The sequence below is a fragment of the Hypanus sabinus genome, chromosome 5, assembly GCF_030144855.1.
Source record: "Hypanus sabinus isolate sHypSab1 chromosome 5, sHypSab1.hap1, whole genome shotgun sequence".
In the NCBI taxonomy this organism is placed as follows: domain Eukaryota; kingdom Metazoa; phylum Chordata; class Chondrichthyes; order Myliobatiformes; family Dasyatidae; genus Hypanus; species Hypanus sabinus.
The window spans coordinates 145,906,225-145,924,830 of NC_082710.1; the positions used below are offsets into that span (position 1 = coordinate 145,906,225).

Here is an 18,606-nt window from a genome sequence, read left to right on the forward strand (position 1 = left end):
CTTCTGTACCTCCTACCTAATGGTAACAGTGAGAAAAGGGCATGCCCTGGGTGCTGGAGGTCCTTAATAATGGACATTGCCTTTCTGAGACACTGATCCTTGAAGATGTTCTGGGTACTTTGTAAGCTAGTATCCAAGATGGAGCCATCTAAATTTACAACCCTCTGCAGCTTTTGTCAGTCCTGTGCAGTAGCCGCCCCCCCCCCCCCATACATCTTTAGAAGTTTGTAGTGTATTTGTTGACATACCAAATCTCCTCAAACGCCTAGGTCATTGTCTTGCCTTCTTTATAACTGCATCAATATGTTGGGACCAGGTTGGTTCCTCAGAGATCTTAAACCCAGGAACTTGAAACTGCTCACTCTCTTCACTTCTGATCCCCCTATAAGGATTTGTATGTGTTCCTTCATCTTACCCTTCTTGGTCCACAATCAGCTCTTTTGTCTTATTGATGTTAAGTGCCAGGTTGTTGCTACAACACCACTCTACTAGTTGGCATATCTCGCTCCTGTGTGCCCTCTCATCACCATCTGAGATTTTACCAACAATGGTTGTATCATCGGCAAATTTATAGATGGTATTTGAGCTATGCTTAACCACACAGTCATGGGTATAGAGAGAGTAGAGCACTTATGGTAGACTAGAAGTAACCCATATCCTTTCAGTTAAGTTGCTTTGAAACTATGCTTTGCTAATATTGAAAACCAAGCCATTGTTATGAGATTATTGTCTGGAAAAAAAAATCACACAACTATAGATGCTGGAAATTTAAAATGAAAACCAAAAACGCTGCAAACCTTTAGCAGGTCAGTCAGCATCTGTGAAGAGAGAAACAGAGTGAATGTTTCAGGTCAGTGCTCTATGACATCTGTTATTTGATATTTGTTGATATTATTATATTGCTAAACAATCTTACTTGCCTCATTTTAAAACTTTAGCTGATAATATTTCTGTGAAACATTCGATGAATGTTTCCTGCGTGAAGGAAACGTTTGTAAATATAAGGTTTTGTTCTTAATAAAATCATAGGTAAAATACCACAGATGCTAGAATCCTGAAAGAAAAAAATTGAGGTATTTGGAATGTTGTTGTTTGCTTCAATTGTTTGTACGATTTGTGTTTTTTCTCCTTTCTTTTATAGACAATAGACAATAGGTGCAGAAGTAGACCATTCGGCCCCTTGAGTCTGCACCGCCATTCTGAGATCATGGCTGATCATTCACTATCAATACCCAGTCCCTGCCTTGTCCCCATATCCCTTGATTCCCCTATCCATCAGATATCTATCCAACTCCTTCTTGAAAGCATCCAGAGAATTGGCCTCCACCGTCTTCCAAGGCAGTGCATTCCACACCTCCACAACTCTCTGGGAGAAGAAGCTCTTCCTCAACTCTGTTTTAAATAACTGACCTCTTATTCTCAATCCATGCCCTCTGGTACTTTTGCATTGGGTGTTGGTCTTTTATTTTTTTCTCTTAATTGGTTCTTCTGGATTTCTTGCTTTGCGGCTGCCTGTAAGCAAACAAATCTTAAGGTTGCATAATTTATACATTATTTGATAAAAAATGTATTTTGAATCTTCGAGTCTTTGTTGTCATTTGCCTTTAGAACTTTCATGTGCCTCTCTACCTGTCCCATTATATATCTGATAATTTCCCTTGACTTCCACTAGATTACAGACTCCTCTCCTTTTGATCCTTCTTTCCCTATCTACTTGTCCCTGACTGGAACAGATTGACCTGAAACATTAACCTCCTGTCTCCACTGTGGCTGGCTTTAGTAAGGTGTCTGCCTCATGATGGTGTCTGTATGGAGGTTCCATGTTCCCCAGTGACTGCGTGGGTTCCCCTTGTGTGCTCAGGATTTCCCAACATCACACAGATGTGTAGGCTGGTAGATAAAGTGGCTGCTGTAAATTGCTCCTTAGGTGCAGTTAAGTATCAGAATATGGGAAGGGTGCAAGGGAATGTGGGGAAAATTAGATTGAAGTAGAAATAGCGGGGCAATTGTAACACTCTGAGTACCACTATAGACTCACTGGGCAGATGGATCCTTGTATGTTGTATGGAATTATGAAGCAGTCAAAACATCTTCAGTCCACAGTGAAAGCAAAAACATTTGGAAACTGGGCCAAATTGCATAATTCCATTCAGTATTTTAGAAGTAACAGTTTGTACTTGCTAACTGGTGCTGGGGAATAAATGATAAATAATGCATCGAGCCTTACTGAGGCACTAAGCAACTCCAAATCCTTGGAAAAGGCACACCATCCCATTTCACCATTCTATTCCCATGATAGTGCAATCACAGGCCACCACTGCAAACTAATCTGCAAATATAAAAGAAATAACCGAAGGTGACATACATCCAGTGGTACACCTGCTTGTTAATGCAAATAGCTAATGCGCCCAATCGTCACAGCAATTCAGTGCATGAAAACCTGCAGGCATGGTCATGACATTCAGTGGCTGTTCAGACCAAATATCAGAAAGGGAAAGAAATGTTACGTAAGTGATTTTGACTGTGGAATGACTGTGGGTGGCAGACGGGGTGGTTTGAGTATCTCAGAAACTGCTGATCTCCTGGGATTTTCACGCACAACAGTCTCTGGAATTTGCAGAGAATGGTGCAAAAAAACAAAACACAACCAATGAGTGGCAGTTCTATGGGCAAAAATGCCTCGTTAATGAGAGAAGTCGGAGGAGAATGACCAGACTGACTCAAGCTGACAGGAAGGTGACAGTAACTCAAATAGCCACACGTTACAACAATGGTGCACAGAAGAGCATCTCTGAATACACAACTCGTTGAACCTTGAAGGCTACAGCAGCGAAGACCACGAAGGTGCAGGAGGTACCTAATAAAGCGGCCACTGAGTGTAAAGAGAAGTAAAATATTACCAAGCATAAATGAACTCATGTTGTGAGATTTTAGACTGAGTTTACATTTTGGCTGAGTGGTGCTGGAGACAATTCAGTGATTATTCAAACATCAGAATATCTTGTTAGCATTGCCCTTGAGATTTAACAATTTGTTGTTATTAGAAGGGGGGGGGGTGTTTTGTGTGTGTGTGTGTGTGTGTGTGTGTGTGTGTGTGTGTGTGTGTGTGTGTGTGTGTGTGTGTTTTTGTGTTTTGAGGCAGATCAAAAGCACGCTTATTCAACACGGAGCAGTGATCTCAAGTGCAATGACGTCACAGATTAATATACTTCACATCAAAGGGGACTTCAAAGAAATATTTCCTTAATGTCACGAAGAACTGGGAGCTTGACTAAGCTGTGTTTCGAACAGCTAGAAAGTGATATGGAAATACTGAGTTACAGGAATCAGGCTTCAGGCTCCTCTGGAAGTACAGACAAGTTTGCATTCAGTAATCCCCCTGAGGTACTTATACTACTTGTGTGAATTAAGGAGAAACTCTGTGAGTTACTCTGTAACCTGAATAATACATCTATATCTACACATTGGTATCTTAAAGCCCATTTGCTTCTGAGTCAGATACACCATGATAACAGGGATTTTAAACTTGCATTTTTCATATCATAAGTACACGCAGAGCTTTTACAATTACAAGCATTGCAGCAATGCATTAATATGTGAATAAAAGAAAAAAAGTTCACAAACTTAAAATATTCCAAATTGCTTTTGTAAATGCAAATGTTCTTTTTGAAGCACAGTTAGGGTCATAGAGTGAAAGGTGAAAAGTTTAAGGGGAACATGAGGAGAAACTTCTTCTCTCAAGAGGGTTGTGAGAGTGTGGGGCGAGCTGCTAGCACAAGTGGTGCACGTGAGCTCGATTTCAACTTTTAAGAGAAGTTTGGATAGATACAAGGGTGGCAGGGCTATGGTCTGTGTACAGGACAATGGGAGTAGGCAGCTTAAATAGTTCAGTATGGACTAGATTGGCTGAGGGGCCTGTTTCTGTGCTGTACTTTCCTATGACTATATCACTGTACAGAAAACATGGCAGGCAGTTTGCAAATATCAAGATCCTACAACGGTTTTGTGAAAAGTATCCAGAATATGTTTTGGTGATACTCAATCAGAAATAAATCTTACCTCCAGCTCATCAGGGGAAAAATTCCTGCTCTTCAAAATCCTGCCATGAAATTGTTCAACTCTGTTGAAAGAGTAGATAAAACATTGGTTCAATGCCTCATTGAAACATGGCACCTCCGATGATACAACCCTTCCTGCTGAAGGGATCTGTCATCCTGGATTGAAGAGTAAAGCCTCCAGAGCTGGATTTGATCTCTCAGCTTTCTAACTCACAGGCAAATACACCAACATTGACACTGCAGGTGTATTAATCACATGGTAACTTGTTGGATGATTTGTCCGATCAGTCTGGCTTGTAATGGAGATAGTGCACCCATAGGTGGCAGTATTTGAATAAATTATCATTGTGATGGACAAATGCTTTGTAACGCAGCTGGTAGAACTGCTACCTCGCAGCACCAACAACCTAGGTTCGATCCTGACCTCGGGTATTGCCTGTGTGGAATTTGCATTTTCACCTAGCGACCACATGGGTTTTCTCCAGATGCTCTGAAATCCTTCCACATCCCAGTTGACTCTTTCCAGAGTCTAAATTTAGCTGACTCTTAATGTCCTGACTTTGATTGTTTATTCCCCTTCATAGATGCTGCCTATGCTTGAAAGGCAGCTGAAGTTCCCCAACCATATCAGAGCCACCGTCCTGTGACCAGACATTGTCCTTGTGTCTGAGTCTACCAAGCAAGTGGTGATGCTGGAGCTGACAGTCCCATGGGAAGATCGCTTGAAAGGGGCCTTTGAAAGGAAACTCTCCAAGTACGCAGGACTGGTCAGCAACTATCAGCAGGCTGGATGGAGAGCGAGGTGTCTCCCAGTGGAGGTTGGATGTAGGGGATTTGCAGCCCGTTCCTTAGCCAGAACCTTCAGCAATTTGGGCATCAAGAGAGAGAGGAAGAGGAGAGCCATTCGCAGTACCACCGATGTGGCAGAGAAGGCCTCAAGACGGCTGTGGCTCAAAAGAGGGGAGCCATGGAGTCATAAGTAGCTAGCCATCTGGACACAAGCCGGGGTCTGATCAGCCCCAGCTGGGTCACCTGGAGGAGGGCGTACGATGTTGAAAGACCTGAGACACCCGATGATTCCAGGAACGTCGCTGAAGATGTGTCCAGAGGCATCGGTAGATGTATGTACACAGCCTAACTTGCCGAGTTCCTCCAGTACTTTCTGTGTGATGCTCAAGATTTCCAGCAACTGCAGAATCTCTTGTGCTTATGACTTTTAACAGCCTTTTCGTTGTGGGTTGTTTAGTGGTTGTCCTAGTGAATATGGTAGATCTGGGGCGGGGGTGGGGCGGGAGGGATTGAGGCAATATGCAGAGAACTGGTTATAGGGAAAATTAGTGAGGAAAAGGGATTGTTCTGGAAGGCAGCATGGACTAGGTGGGACAAATAGGATATTTCTGTTTTAAGGAAAGGTGAAGAATTTAAGTAACTATGAACCAATAGCGTTAGAATAAGTAGCCGTTTTATTACCACTGACATGAAATTTGTCATTTTGCAACAGCAGTACAGTGGAAGACCTGAAAAAAGTAAGTAGTGCAAAAGGCAAATAACAATATTTTATTCATGGGTTCATGCATCATTCAGAAATCTGATGGTGGAGGGGAAGAAGTTAGAAACATAGAAAACCTACAGTGCAATGCAGGCCCTTCGGCCCACAAAGTTGTGCCGAACGTGTCCCTACCTTAGAAATTACCAGGCTCACCCATTTTTCTAAGCTCCATGAACCTATCCAAAAGTCTCTTAAAAGAACCTATCGTATCTGCCTCCACCACCATTGCTGGCAGCCCATTCCACGCACTCACCACTCTCTGCATAAAAATACTACCCCTGACATCTCCTCTGTACCTATTCCCCAGCACCTTAAACCTGTGCCCTCTTGTGGCAGCCATTTCAGCCCTGGGAAAAAGCCTCTGACTATCCACACGATCAATGCCTCTCGTCATCTTATACATCTAAGTTGTTTGTAAGACATTGAGTGTGGGCTCCAGGCTTCTGTACCTCCTCACTTATGGTAGTAACATGAAGAGGGCTTGGCCCAGATGATGAGGATCTTTAATGATGGATGCTGCCTTTATGAGGCACCACCTCTTGATGGTGGGGAGGGTTATGCCCACGATGGAAGTGACTGGGTCCACGACCATGTGCAGTTTCTTGCGATTCTGGACATTAGAGCCTTCATACCAGGCAGCGGTACAAGCAGTCAGGATGCTCTCCACCATACATCAGCAGAAATTTGCACGTCTTTGGTGACATACCAAAAGCCTCAAACTTCTTTTTAAAACTTTTTTTTATAATTATTATTATTCAAAAATACACAGGTACATCGCCTCAAACTTCTAATGAAGTGGAACCACTGGCATGGCTTGTTCGTGGTTGCATCAATCTGTTGGGGGCCCAGGACAGATACTTCGAGATGTTAACGCAAGAAACTTTAACTAAGTACAGTTATTTACTGTATCTAAATTAAATACAATTCACCTCCAATAATGTTTGTAAACTCTTGGGGGCTTACAGTAAAGATCATAACTACATATGGAGTAAACGAACCAGTCCATCTTCTCTTCCTTCAAATGATATATAGTGCTTTTTTCAACAATTAAATCAAATCTACAGCACATGTACAGGTATTCAAACTAGCCTTCTACATAAAAACACAAAATGCTGGCAGAACTCAGCAGGTCAGACAGTATCTATGGAAGGAGGTAGTGACAACGTTTCGGGCTGAAACCCTTCAAAACGTCGTCACTACTTCCTCCCATAGATGCTGTCTGGCCTGCTGAGTTCTGCCAGCATTTTGTGTTTTTATTTATTTCCAGCATCTGCAGATTCACTCGTGTAGCCTTCTACACTGCTGTTTTATGTTCTCCCAACCTTCTTCACCTCCCCCTGTAGACTATTCATTCTTCTTCTGCTGAAGATTCTTCCAAAGTAAACTCTGCAATACCAATATGAAGCAAAAACTAGAACAGTGATTTCCAACCTGGGATCCGTGGACCCCTTGCTTTATGGTATTGGTCCATGGCATAAAAATGATTGGGAACCCTTGGACTAGAAGGTGCTGGGAAGTGGAGAATTAACTTAACTCACTGGAGAACAAATCCCTTTTTGGGTTGTTATATCTGGGCATCTCTGGAAAGTTAGAACATTAGCCCTTTGCTAACAGCCACTAGACTCTGCAGCAAGAAACCCACTTTTCTCAGGCTTTGTACAACTTTGTATACAACTTTGGTTCAGCCAAATCTGTGAGGTTGGGATGTCTCACCCACTGAACCCTGGTTTGTGTGAATGCTCTGTGATTTACTGCCCCTGCCCGACAAGAAATTGCAGACAAATATAAAGAAATATATTTAAGAATGTTAAAGTTATGAAACGAAAGAAAGAAAAAAAATAAGAAGGGCCCATTATTTTTAAATAGTCAAGTGTGCATTTAAGATGGAGTTCATCCTGAACTTGTCTGTCACTCACGCTCTTGACCCTTGGTCTGCGTGAAAGCACAGAATCTTCAGAATGTCGCTCAAAATCCATCTTGAACAAACGGGTCTCCCACTGGAGCGTTGGCCCTTCCTCCTTGAAGCCATTCGTCTGCACAAAGCACCTTCTGCAACAGGGACAGAATCCTTAGCCATTGTTCCTCCTGTCTTCTCCCAGCTCCTGCCAACAAAGACTTTCAGCTCAGTGTTCTCCAGAGCCTTCTCCCAATTCCAGTCTCCTGATTGGCTAACAGCACATTCCTAAATTGAGTGACAAAGCTTCTCATTGCAGCTCAAACCCAAACAAGCAGAAAGCAGTACTGACTGCTCATACAGAGCTCCCGTTAAATCAAATTTTGGTTACAGTAGATACCTTTCAGACTTTCCTGAGCCAAAGACACTCCAGAAGCTTTCAGGGGACACAGCAAGTCCACACTGAGTGAGAATTGCATTGTCAATGGCAGTCCCTCTTCTATAAGACATTTATTAATACCCAACATTTGGAAAGTAGGTTACTATTCAAGGTGCTTTTCCAATGAAGAACAGGAAAATCAGTCTAAATCTGTTGCTCAAGAGACTGCAGTATTTTCATTTTCTCACTGAAGAACCCACAGGAAAGACTGTCAGGATATTGTCAGGACTTGAGGGCCTGGGTTATAAGGAAAAAATGTGTAGATTGGGACTTTATTCCCTGGAACATGGGTGTTACGTAGAGTTATAGAGAATAAGAGGGGCATAGCCAGTGTGAAAGTACTGTCATTTTTCCATGGAAGGGAGGATTAAAAACAAGAGGGCATAGGTTTAAGATCAGAGGCAAGAGGTTAAAAGGGACATCAGGTGCAACTTCTTCACACAAAGTGAGTTGCATATTAGAAAGAGCTGTCAGAAATAATGGGTGAGGTGGGAAAATTTAAAAGCCATCTAGATAAATACATGGAAAGAAGAGGTTTAGAGGGCTAAGGGCCAAATGCAGGCAGATGGGAATGGATTGCTAGGTAACCTACTCAGTGTACCTGGCATGATATTGGAAGCCTGTGCTGACCAACTGGCTGGAATGTTCAGGGGCATCTTCAATCTCTACTGCTGTAGCTGGAGCAGCATCAAAAAGGCATTGGTCATACTGGTGCCCAAGAAGACCTAGGTGAACCATCTTAATGATATTGCCTGCTAAGACTGACATCAACTGTGATGAAGTGTTTTGGTCATACCTAAATTTATTTCTTGCCTGAATGACCCAAACTCGCCACCACTACAATAGATCTACAGTGGATGCAATCTCTCTGACTCTCCACTCAACTTTGATGAAGCTAGACAACAGTAATACATAGATCAGGCTGACTTTTGTCAATTACAACTCAAGTGTTCAATGCCCATCATCCCCTCAGTACTAATCAAAAAGATTCAAAACCTAGGCCTCTGAACTTCATTCTGCAACTGGATCCTTGACTTCCTCATTGGGAGATTAAGTCAGAGTGGATTGGAAATAGCACTCTTCCTCATTGATAATTGCACCTCAACGATGCATACTCAGCCCACTGCCCTACTCTCTACATTCATGACTTGTTGCTAGGCATAGTTCAAACACCATCTATAATTTGCCAGCGACACGACTGTTGGATGCAAAATTTCAGATGGTGCGGAAGAGGCGTACAGGAGAGAAATTAGATATTTGGGCAATTTTGCAACAACCTTGCACTCAACATTACTAAGACCAAAGAATTGACCATGAACTTAAGGAAGGGGAAGCTGGGAGAACATACACCAATCCTCATTGAGGGGTCAGCAGTGGAAAGAGTGAATAGATTCAAATTCCTGGGCATCAACATCTCAAAGGATCTATCTTGGGCTCAACACATTGAAGCAACCACAAAGAAGGCATGCCAGTGGCATGGACATCTTCACAAGGCAGTGCATCAAGAAAGTAGCATCTATCATTAAGGGCTACCATCCAGGTTGTGCCCTCTTCTCATTAGTAATATCAGGGAGGAGGTGCTGGAGTCTGAAGACCCACACTCAATGTTTTAGGACCAGCTTCTTACCCTCCACCATCAATTTTCTGAACACTACCTCATTATTCCTCTTTTTTCATTTTTCTAGTAACTGATAATAATTCTTATCTTGCACTCTATTACTGCCGCAAAACAAGAAATTTCATGACATACTGTATGTCAGTGGTAATAAATCTAGTTCTGTGACACTGTTTGAAAGATCCTGCTGTGTCTAAACAGGACGATGCTTTTCTTCTGTTAACATTGGGTACATTCTTTAGCTGATCAGGTGTAAAGTTTCCATGAAATAGCAAAGAAATATTAATGTTGCATTACAAATATAGCCAAGTCCACCACGGCAGGGTTACCGAGTTCTAGCCATGCTGCATAGGACAACAGATACAAATGACCAGAACCCCCATAGATTAATTAGCAGACTTCTGTTGTACTGCAGATTTCTGGCATCAGTTTGTCAATAAATGAGCATCCCCATCAAGAATGGCACGTGCAAAAGCAAGTCTCTCCAAAGAACTAGTTTCTTCCACTAGCTGGAGCTGTACCATGAAACAAGGAACAGTTGTGTAGCTTGCTGCTTCTCTCTGGTGGTCAGGAATCAAAATTGCAGCCAGCGGAGCCAGAAAGATAGATAATGCTAAGGTGCGGAGGGTATATTTACTTTGACCTATTAATAGCTTGAACAGGTGTACAGGATATAATTTCAAAATTTGCAGAGATACAAACTCAGAAATAACAAGGACAGCGAGTCTTCGGGAGAATAGAGATGTACTAAAAATAGAGACGTAAAATACCAATGAAATTTATTATAAAGTATGAAGTTGCATATTTTGTGATGAGAGGGAGAAGGTGCAAATTAAAACTAGACCACGTAGTTGCATCGGGAAAAACACCAAGCAGACTGGCCAGTCCTACGCCCCATTCATCAAGGAAGATGTTGAGATATCAGAAAAGGATTTTCAAAGTGGGGTCACAATACCTTCCTTCTGTTCCTCAGTGTGGCAGCACTAGTGCTTCTTTCCACTCTGCACCACCTCCCCCTACCCTAATACTCCTCCCTCCTGTTGGTTGCATCCCTATTCCATCGTGTAGGAAACCTCTCCACTCTCACCCCATGTGTCTCTACTTCTACCCTCATCCATCGCAGTCTCTCCACCCCTCTTTCCCCTTCCGACCACCTCCTCCCTCCTTACCCGTCCACTCCAACTCTCCCTTCCTCCCACGATCCCTTAACCCTTCTGTCGCTACCTCGATCCCTCCTTACTCCCTAACCCCCTCCAATCTTCGTTCATCGCTGTGACGATCACTATCCCTCCTTTCAACCCACTCCCTCCTTCCATCTCAACTCACCTCCGGCTCCCGCTCTTCACTCAATCCATCTCACTCCCTAGCCCCGCACCCATTTCATCCTCCCTCCTCTTCACTCTTAACATATTTCCTCCGTTGCCATGGTTTCCGCGAGCCCGCGCAACCCGTGATGTCACAACGTCGCGGAGTGATGACGAACGTGGGAACGGGTTGTCGCCATGTCGTTTGTTGTGGACTCGGTCATCATGTTCTCTTCGCAGGTCAGTGAAGTGCCCGTCACCCCATCCTCTACCGGACGTACCCACACCCCATGTCAGTGAACTCCCCCTCACACAAACTGACAGCGCTAGGGCTAGGCTACTCGGCCCGCCTGCCCTGTGCTGTCCCTCCATCTCCACCCCTGCCCTACTTCCCTTGGGCAGACAGCTTCCCTCCACCGTCCAAGGTGCAGAAATCCCCTGGCAAACCTGTCTATACCGACGCAGAGGCTCACCTGAGCCAGTACCACTTATCTGCTTTTGGCTTTCCTGTCCACGTGTCTTTAAACATTGTAATTGTGCCTGCCGTTACCACATCTTTTGGCAGCTCGTTTCATGTACCCACGACCCTTGAGAGAAAAACGTGCCTCTCAAGTCGCCTTCAAATCTCTCCCCTCTCACATTAAACCTCTGCCCTCCAGTCCCTTACATTGGGGAAGAGACTGTGACTATTCACTTTATTTATGACCCTCTTGATTTCATAAAACTATATAAGATCTCCCTCTCCCTCTCCCTCCCCCTCTCTCCCCTCTCTCCCCCTCTCCCCCTCTCCCCCTCCCCCTCCCCCTCCCACTCTCCCTCCCTCTCTCCCTCTCTCCCTCCCTCCCTCTCTCCCTCTCTCCCTCTCTCCCTCCCTCCCTCCCTCTCTCCCTCTCTCCCTCCCTCTCTCCCCCTCTCTCTCCCTCTCTCTCCCCCTCTCTCTCCCTCTCTCTCTCCCCCCCCCCCACACACACACACCTTTTTTTGTGGATGCCTATTTCCCTGAAATTCACTAGACAAAGGCAGGATGTTGTTATTTCTATGGATCAAACTGCAGTTCCAGCAGCTCTTGCATGGCTAAAAGAGTGGAGAGGTGGGATTATACTAGATGAGTCTTGTAACGTTTCTTCTCTTTTTAGATTTGGCATTGCCAAGCTCTTGTACTCTGAAGATTGTCAGATTGACTTTAGAATTTTGAAGCTACAGTGACACACTGTCAGCGATGTCTCCAATAATAAGTTAAACCAATTTCCCTGTGTTCTCTTAAGAAGAAAGAAGCATTAGAAATCTCATGACACTACTTGAAGAAAATTGCAGAGTTGTCATCAGTATCCCCAACCGATACTTATCCCTTAATTCACATCATTAAGTCAGATTATCATATTGCTGTTTGTGGGGATTTTAATGGGGCAGAGAGTAGAATTAACTTCTCCATCTTTTGGTCATTGAGGCCAAAGTGGGCCAAATGGCCTCCTTGTGACCCATAATTTCTATTATTCATTCTGCATCAGTAGCCATACCTTCAGCTGCCAAAGCTCTAGATTTCCCTCCCCAAACATTTTTTCTGTCATTGTCATTTGAGCCAATAATTCATACCAGAGCTATTGACCAAATGTCAATAATGCTTCCAAGAAGTGCCTTGTTTTTGCTAAGAGTATAAATCTAGGTTATGGTTTGGGGTATTCTGTTTAATAGAATAGAAGCCTTTCAGGTACGTGGTCACTAGGATCACATTGTTTGTTTATCCTTCAGACAGATCTGTCTCTTTTCACCCTCCCAAAATGAATCACACCCAAATTCCCAGCTCCAACCATATTCTGACTCAATTTTAGGGTTGTATCTTTCCTTCCTTCACAATATTCCTTAAAGTTTACTTTATTGACAAAGCTACACTTCCTCCCTCATCACCATCTAGGGACCTGAGCAGCCCTTTCAGATGAGGTAGAGATTCAGGTGCATCTCCTGTAACCTTGTCCAATGCATTCAGTGCTCGCGATGTGGCCTCTACATTGATGAGACATAGGTAGAGGCATTGGTGACAGGTTTACAGAGCCCTTGCACTCTGCCCATAACAGCCACCTTAAGCAGTTGCCTGTTATTTCAACACTCTTTCTTATTCCTACACCAAGCTGTTTGTCCTCAGTCTTCTGTACTGCCAGGGTGAGGCCCAACCCTGAATAACAGCATCTTGTATTCCAGTTGAGTAGCCTATATTCCAATGAATTGAATTTTCCAACTTCAGATGACAACTGCCCTGCATTCCTTTCCCTCTCTCACTGATCCACCTAGGTTTATTGTGTGTGCATATCTGTGTATCCATCTCTCCCTCCCTCCCTCCTGATCTCACTTGCTCCAAAACCAACCCCCCCCCCCCTCATATTGGGGTGTCACAGTAGCTTACTGGTTAGTACAACACTTTACAGTACCAACCACCAGGGTTCAATGTCTGCCTCTGTCTGTATACATTCTCCCCTTGACCATAGAGCTTTCCCCCGGGTGTTGTAGCTTCCTCCCACAGTCCAAAGACCTACAAGTTGGTAGGTTAGTTGGTCATTGTAAATTGTCCTATGATCAGGTTAGGATTAAATCGGGGATTAAAGCATGGGTCAAAGAGGTAGAAGGGCCTATACCTTCCAAAAATAAAATATTTTCTTGACTGGTAACCCTCTCCCACCTGGTTCCATCTGCCCATCATCTCATCATCTGCCCCTTATCAGGTTCCACCTACAACTTCCTCTTGCTATCCCTCCTCTCATACTCTACCAGCCTCTGTCTCACCCCTCCCTCTCCCTTCTATAAACCAGCTATGCCCTTCCTCTCCAGCGTGCTCTCAGGCCTAAAGAAAGGTCTCAACTGAAATGTCATCTCCACGGAAACTGCTTGCCCTCCAGCAGTTGTTTTCTTCCAGCAGTTTAGTTTTTGTTCAGATTCCAGCATCTGCCCTCGTTTATCTCCATCCACTAAGCCGTTGGTCACCCTCCTACTATTCCAATGAGTGTTGCTTTTGATGTTCAATAATGTGAAGTGTATATAGTGATTGCTTTTTGTATATATACTTTGACTCTACATCTTCTCCCTTTCTGCATCACTTTACCAGGTACTTTTTTTTGGCTTCGGATGGCTTTTCTTCATGCGCCAGTTATTCAAGGACTATGAGGTAAATTCTTCTGAATTGTTTGTTACTTGATACTTTTGCTCAAAATAATCTATCTATACTTCAGTTGTACAGTTTTGAATTTCTTTGGTGTTTTGTGGTGAATGTTAAAGTTGCCCTTTCAAAGTCAGTAGAGAAGTAAAAATCAAAAAGATAGAAATTGTGTTATTGGTCTCTGGTCAGGAAATGCAGAACAATGAAGGACTGTGAACAATATTTGTCACCATAAACATGCCTCTGTGGACATAAGGTATCTTTGTTAGACCACATGTAGACTACCTCAAGGTGATGTTGAGTTCTGCTTTCCATTTTGGCCACACAGAGCAAAGTGTGTGATGAAAGTTTCTATTTACCTTTGAACCAATACATAGAGTATGGGGTTTCTGGTGTATAAGGATATTTCTTTTCTCAGTACACCTTGATTACAACACTCTTGAAATATTGGGAAATTTCATATCTCCTATTGCAAAGAGAAAACACTGGAAAAAGTGCATAAAATATTTGTGTGGATGATATCTACACTAAGGCTGTGGAGTTAAGAAAAAACATTTACAAGTATTGTGGCCTGTATTTTTCTCTATTCTTTGTTTAACAAAACTAATTTTATTGTACATAAAATATATGCAGATTTTCTATGTCAGCACAATGTTTGGCTTTGTGACCACGACAATAATCAATCAACCATCACTGTTGCCCTTACCCAAGATACTATCTTCCTTACCCAGCTTAGCCTAGTTCTGAACTCAGTCCTCAACAATATGTTGATTCTAACACCTCACTGAAGTAGCATAACAATCCACTTGCCTACAGTGGTGCAAACCTCAGCCACATGTCAAATGAATGATCGGGTGAAAGTCAGAGAAGACACTGTGGAGAATAATTGCTGATATATAACCAATGGGCAAAAGGTTTCTTTTGCATGGTATAAATGCAAAGCAAAATTACAGTGGGCAGCCTGGATACACCTACTTTCCTTCTTACCTACTGCGTTGATTTACTCTGAATATTTGTTTCTCCTGTCTTTTTCAGTGGTGCTTTTCAGATGCTGTAGCTTTCCTAATGATTAAACTGTAGCTTGTAATGCAAGTGCAAGGAAGGTAATAGGGCTGCTCCTAGGAATTACAGTAAAAGTTCAAGTTTAATTGTCATTCAGCCATACGTGAATACCATTAATATGGCCAAATTAAAAAGTACTACTCAGGGCCAAGGTGCAACACACAGCACCCACAAAGCACAGGGCAGATAATAGCAAGCACATAAAATAGCAGTGACATACAGTCACACAAAAGAAGTAGTCCAAGTCCCTGAATCCATGAATGTTGCCGCAGTCTACAGTCGAACACAATGCGCCTTGTCTTTTGCCAAGCGAGCAATGGGGCAGCAGCACCCACTCTGGTGCAGCGCCTGATTCTGACGCCTCTCATGAGTGGTTGCAAATAGATGACACAGTGGCCTGAGGCCTAGTCCTCACTATGACCGAAGTTACCCAGCTGCCCTGCTGTTCGCTAATAAACCAATCAATCGGACTTGCAGCATTAAAAATCACCAATGTCCAATAGCATCTTGTGATCCAAGAAAAGCGGCTAAGATGATCTCTCACTCCTAGACTGCACACCTCCTTTATGCACTGATGCCTCTCTGATGCAGGCAGCATCATGGTCTGCACCAAGTCCAGCTCCTTCAGTTTCTCTGCAGACAAGCAACTTGCTGATGGAGTAGACCTGCAGTACTTTTAAGTTATTCATATCCATCATCAGGGTTTTGCAAATATAAAAAATGCATTTTTAAAAAAGACAAAAATACAGTTTAATTGAGTTGATCCGGTTGAAGCCGGTGACCAGTGAGCCTTACATCAGTGGTGGGCAAATTAATGAAGAGAATTCTTAGAGAAAGCCTTTACAGATTTCAGGTAGCAGAGTCTGAATAGGGATTGCCATCATGGCTTTGTGAGTGGCAGGTTGTGCCTCACAAGCCTGAGTGAATTCTTCAAAGGGTAGTGACAAAACAATTTGTATATGGATTTTAGTAAGGCTTTTGACAAGGCAGGCTCATTCGGAAAGTCAGGAGGAAAGGGATCCAGGGAAACCTGGCTACGTGGATTCACAATTGGTTTGTCCTCAGAAAGCAGAGGGAGATGGTATATCAAGTGTATGCTACCTGGAGGTCAGTGACCCGTGGTGTTCCACAGGGATCTATTCTGGGACATATGCTCTTTGTGATTTTTGTAAATGACTTGGATGAGGAAATGGAAGGGTGGATTAGTAAGTTTGCAGATGACGTAAAGCTTGGCAGCTTTGTGGATAGTGCACACCGTTGTTGTAGGTTACAACAGGACATTGATAGGATGCAGAGCTTGGTGGTTGAGAAGTGGCAGATAGAATTCTATCTGGAAAGATGTGAAGTGATACATTTTGAAAGTTTGAACTTGAAGGAGGAGTATAAGGTTGATAAAAGGATTCTTAGCAGTGTGAAGAAACTTTGGTATCTTGGGGTCCATGTTCATAGATCTCTCAAAATTGCCTCACAAGTCGACAGGGTGCTGTGATGTCCTTCATTAATCAGGGATTGAGCGCAAGAACCGCAAGGTAAGGTTAGATCAGTCACTTGGCATTCAAGATGAGGTAATAAATTGGATTAGATATTGGCTTTGTGGAGAAACCAGAGAATTGTAATAAGTGGCTGCCTTTTTGACTAGAGGCCTGTGACTAGTCCCTGCACCACAGGGATCATTGGTAGTACCATTGTTGTTTATCAACTATATCAGTGATCTGGGTGATAATGTAAACTGGATCAGCAAAATTGTGGATTACAAGTTTGCAAGTGTAGTGAGAGCGAGGAAGACTATCAAAGTTTGCAGTGGGATCTGGATCAGCTGGAAAAAGGGTAGGACTTACATGTGAGTGGTAGGGCCCTACCAAAGGGATCTGGGAATACAGATCTATAATTCCGTGAAAATAGTGCATAGATAGATAGGGTCGTAAAAAGAGCTTTTAGCACATTGACCTTTGTTAATCAGTGTATCAAGTAAAGGAGTTGAGATGTTATGTTGAAGTTGTATAAGATGTTGGTGAGACCTAATTTAGAGTATTATGTGCAGTTATGGTCACCTACCTACAGGAAAGATATAAATAAGATTGAAAGAATGCAGAGAAAATTTACAAAGATGTCTTGAGGACCTGAGTTACAGGGAAAGGTTGAATAGGTTAGGACTTTTATCCCTAGAGCATAGGAGAATGAGGAGGTATTTGATAGATGTACAGAAAATTATGAGGAGTGTAGACAGGGTAAAGCAAGCAGGCTGAGGTTGGGTGAGACTAGATTAAAGGTCATGGGTTAAGGGTGAAAGGCAAAATGCTTAGAGGAACATGAGGGAGAACTTCATGCAGAGGGTCGTAAGATTGTGAAACGAGCTGCCAGTGGAAGTGGTGGATACAGGATTGATTTCAATGCTCAAGAGAGATTTGGATAGATACATGGATGGGAGGGGTATGGAGGGCTATAGTCTGGGTGCAGGTCGATGGTGTTAGGCAGATTTGTAGTTCAGCATAGACGAGGTGGGCCGAAGGGCCTGTTTCTGTGCTGTGGTGTTCTATGTCTCGGACTCTAAAACTTTGACATAATACTGTAGGCTGAAGGATCTGCACTGTGCTGTGTTCTGCTTTGAACCCTCTTCCTTTTTTGATGCAGGTCCGACAATATGTTGTCCAAATAGTTTTCTCAGTGATGTTTGCTTTCTCCTGCACTATGTTTGAACTCATCATCTTTGAGATTCTGGGTGTTTTAAACAGCAGGTGAGTGTATTCCTTATCATGATTGTGTAGGCTTAAATCTCCTCTCATACTACCCAAGAGCATTCTTTTGAAATTGTAGTTGTACAGAAAGGCTATCAGAATTCCTTGAACGCTGACTTGGGATTAATTTAATATAGAAAATCAAAGCATACTTCTTCACTCTTATTTACACACCAGGATGATATATTTTGCAGCTGTTACACTGGGAAACTCAGCTAAAGAGTTCCTTTGAAGGTGTCCCTAGGTGTGTAAGGGTTCCTGAGAACTGTCCATAAACTGAATTTTTTGGAAGTCAGAAAATATTTTCCCAAAATCATATGAAAAAATCTTTAGTCCCTATATCCTGTGAAAATGGATTTGCAGAAGTGAGCGTGGGTGATAGGAGTTGTTACCAGCAAGTAATTTGAAAAAATGCTTATCTCAATGCAACCTGAGTGTGTGACAGTAGGTGTTGACCTTCTAATCAGAATCAGAGGCAGGTTTAATATCACCAGCATAAGACGTGAAATTTGTTAACTTAGTGGCAGCAGTACAATGCTGTACATGATAAATATAGAAAAAAATCAATTACAGTAAGTATATATACCTATGTATATTAAATAGTTAAGTTAGAAATAGTACAAAAAAAGAAAAAAAGTGAGGTAGTGTTCAATGCCCATTTAGAAAATGGATGGCAGAGGGGTAGAAGCTGTTCCTGAATCGCTTTGTGTGCCTTCATGCTCATTCTGTACCTTTTTTTTTGATGGTAACAATGAGAAAAGGGCATCTCCTGGGTGATGGGAGTCCTTTATAATGGATGCCACCT

The 18,606-nt window shown here is 42.9% G+C and overlaps 2 protein-coding genes across 5 annotated transcripts in view; one reads left to right on the forward strand and one right to left on the reverse strand.

Annotated features, from left to right (window-relative positions):
* fgf14 (fibroblast growth factor 14) overlaps positions 1–10,995 on the reverse strand; it is a 510,234-nt gene extending 499,239 nt beyond the window's left edge. For 3 of the 4 annotated variants that reach the window (XM_059970540.1, XM_059970539.1, XM_059970533.1), the window contains exons 1-3: positions 10,882–10,995; positions 4,060–4,120; positions 1,411–1,512 (exon numbers count right to left, since the gene is read on the reverse strand). The gene's annotated coding sequence lies outside the window, so the exon portion shown is untranslated. The remainder of the gene's footprint in view (positions 1–1,410; positions 1,513–4,059; positions 4,121–10,881) is intronic. The other variant, XM_059970534.1, reaches the window with a different exon arrangement.
* si:ch73-390b10.2 (Golgi pH regulator) overlaps positions 10,923–18,606 on the forward strand; it is a 67,013-nt gene continuing 59,329 nt past the window's right edge. Inside the window, exons 1-3 of the mRNA XM_059970530.1 lie at positions 10,923–11,099; positions 13,954–14,013; positions 17,698–17,801. Of these exons, the coding sequence (XP_059826513.1) occupies positions 11,058–11,099; positions 13,954–14,013; positions 17,698–17,801 (206 nt within the window). The 5' untranslated portion in view covers positions 10,923–11,057. The remainder of the gene's footprint in view (positions 11,100–13,953; positions 14,014–17,697; positions 17,802–18,606) is intronic.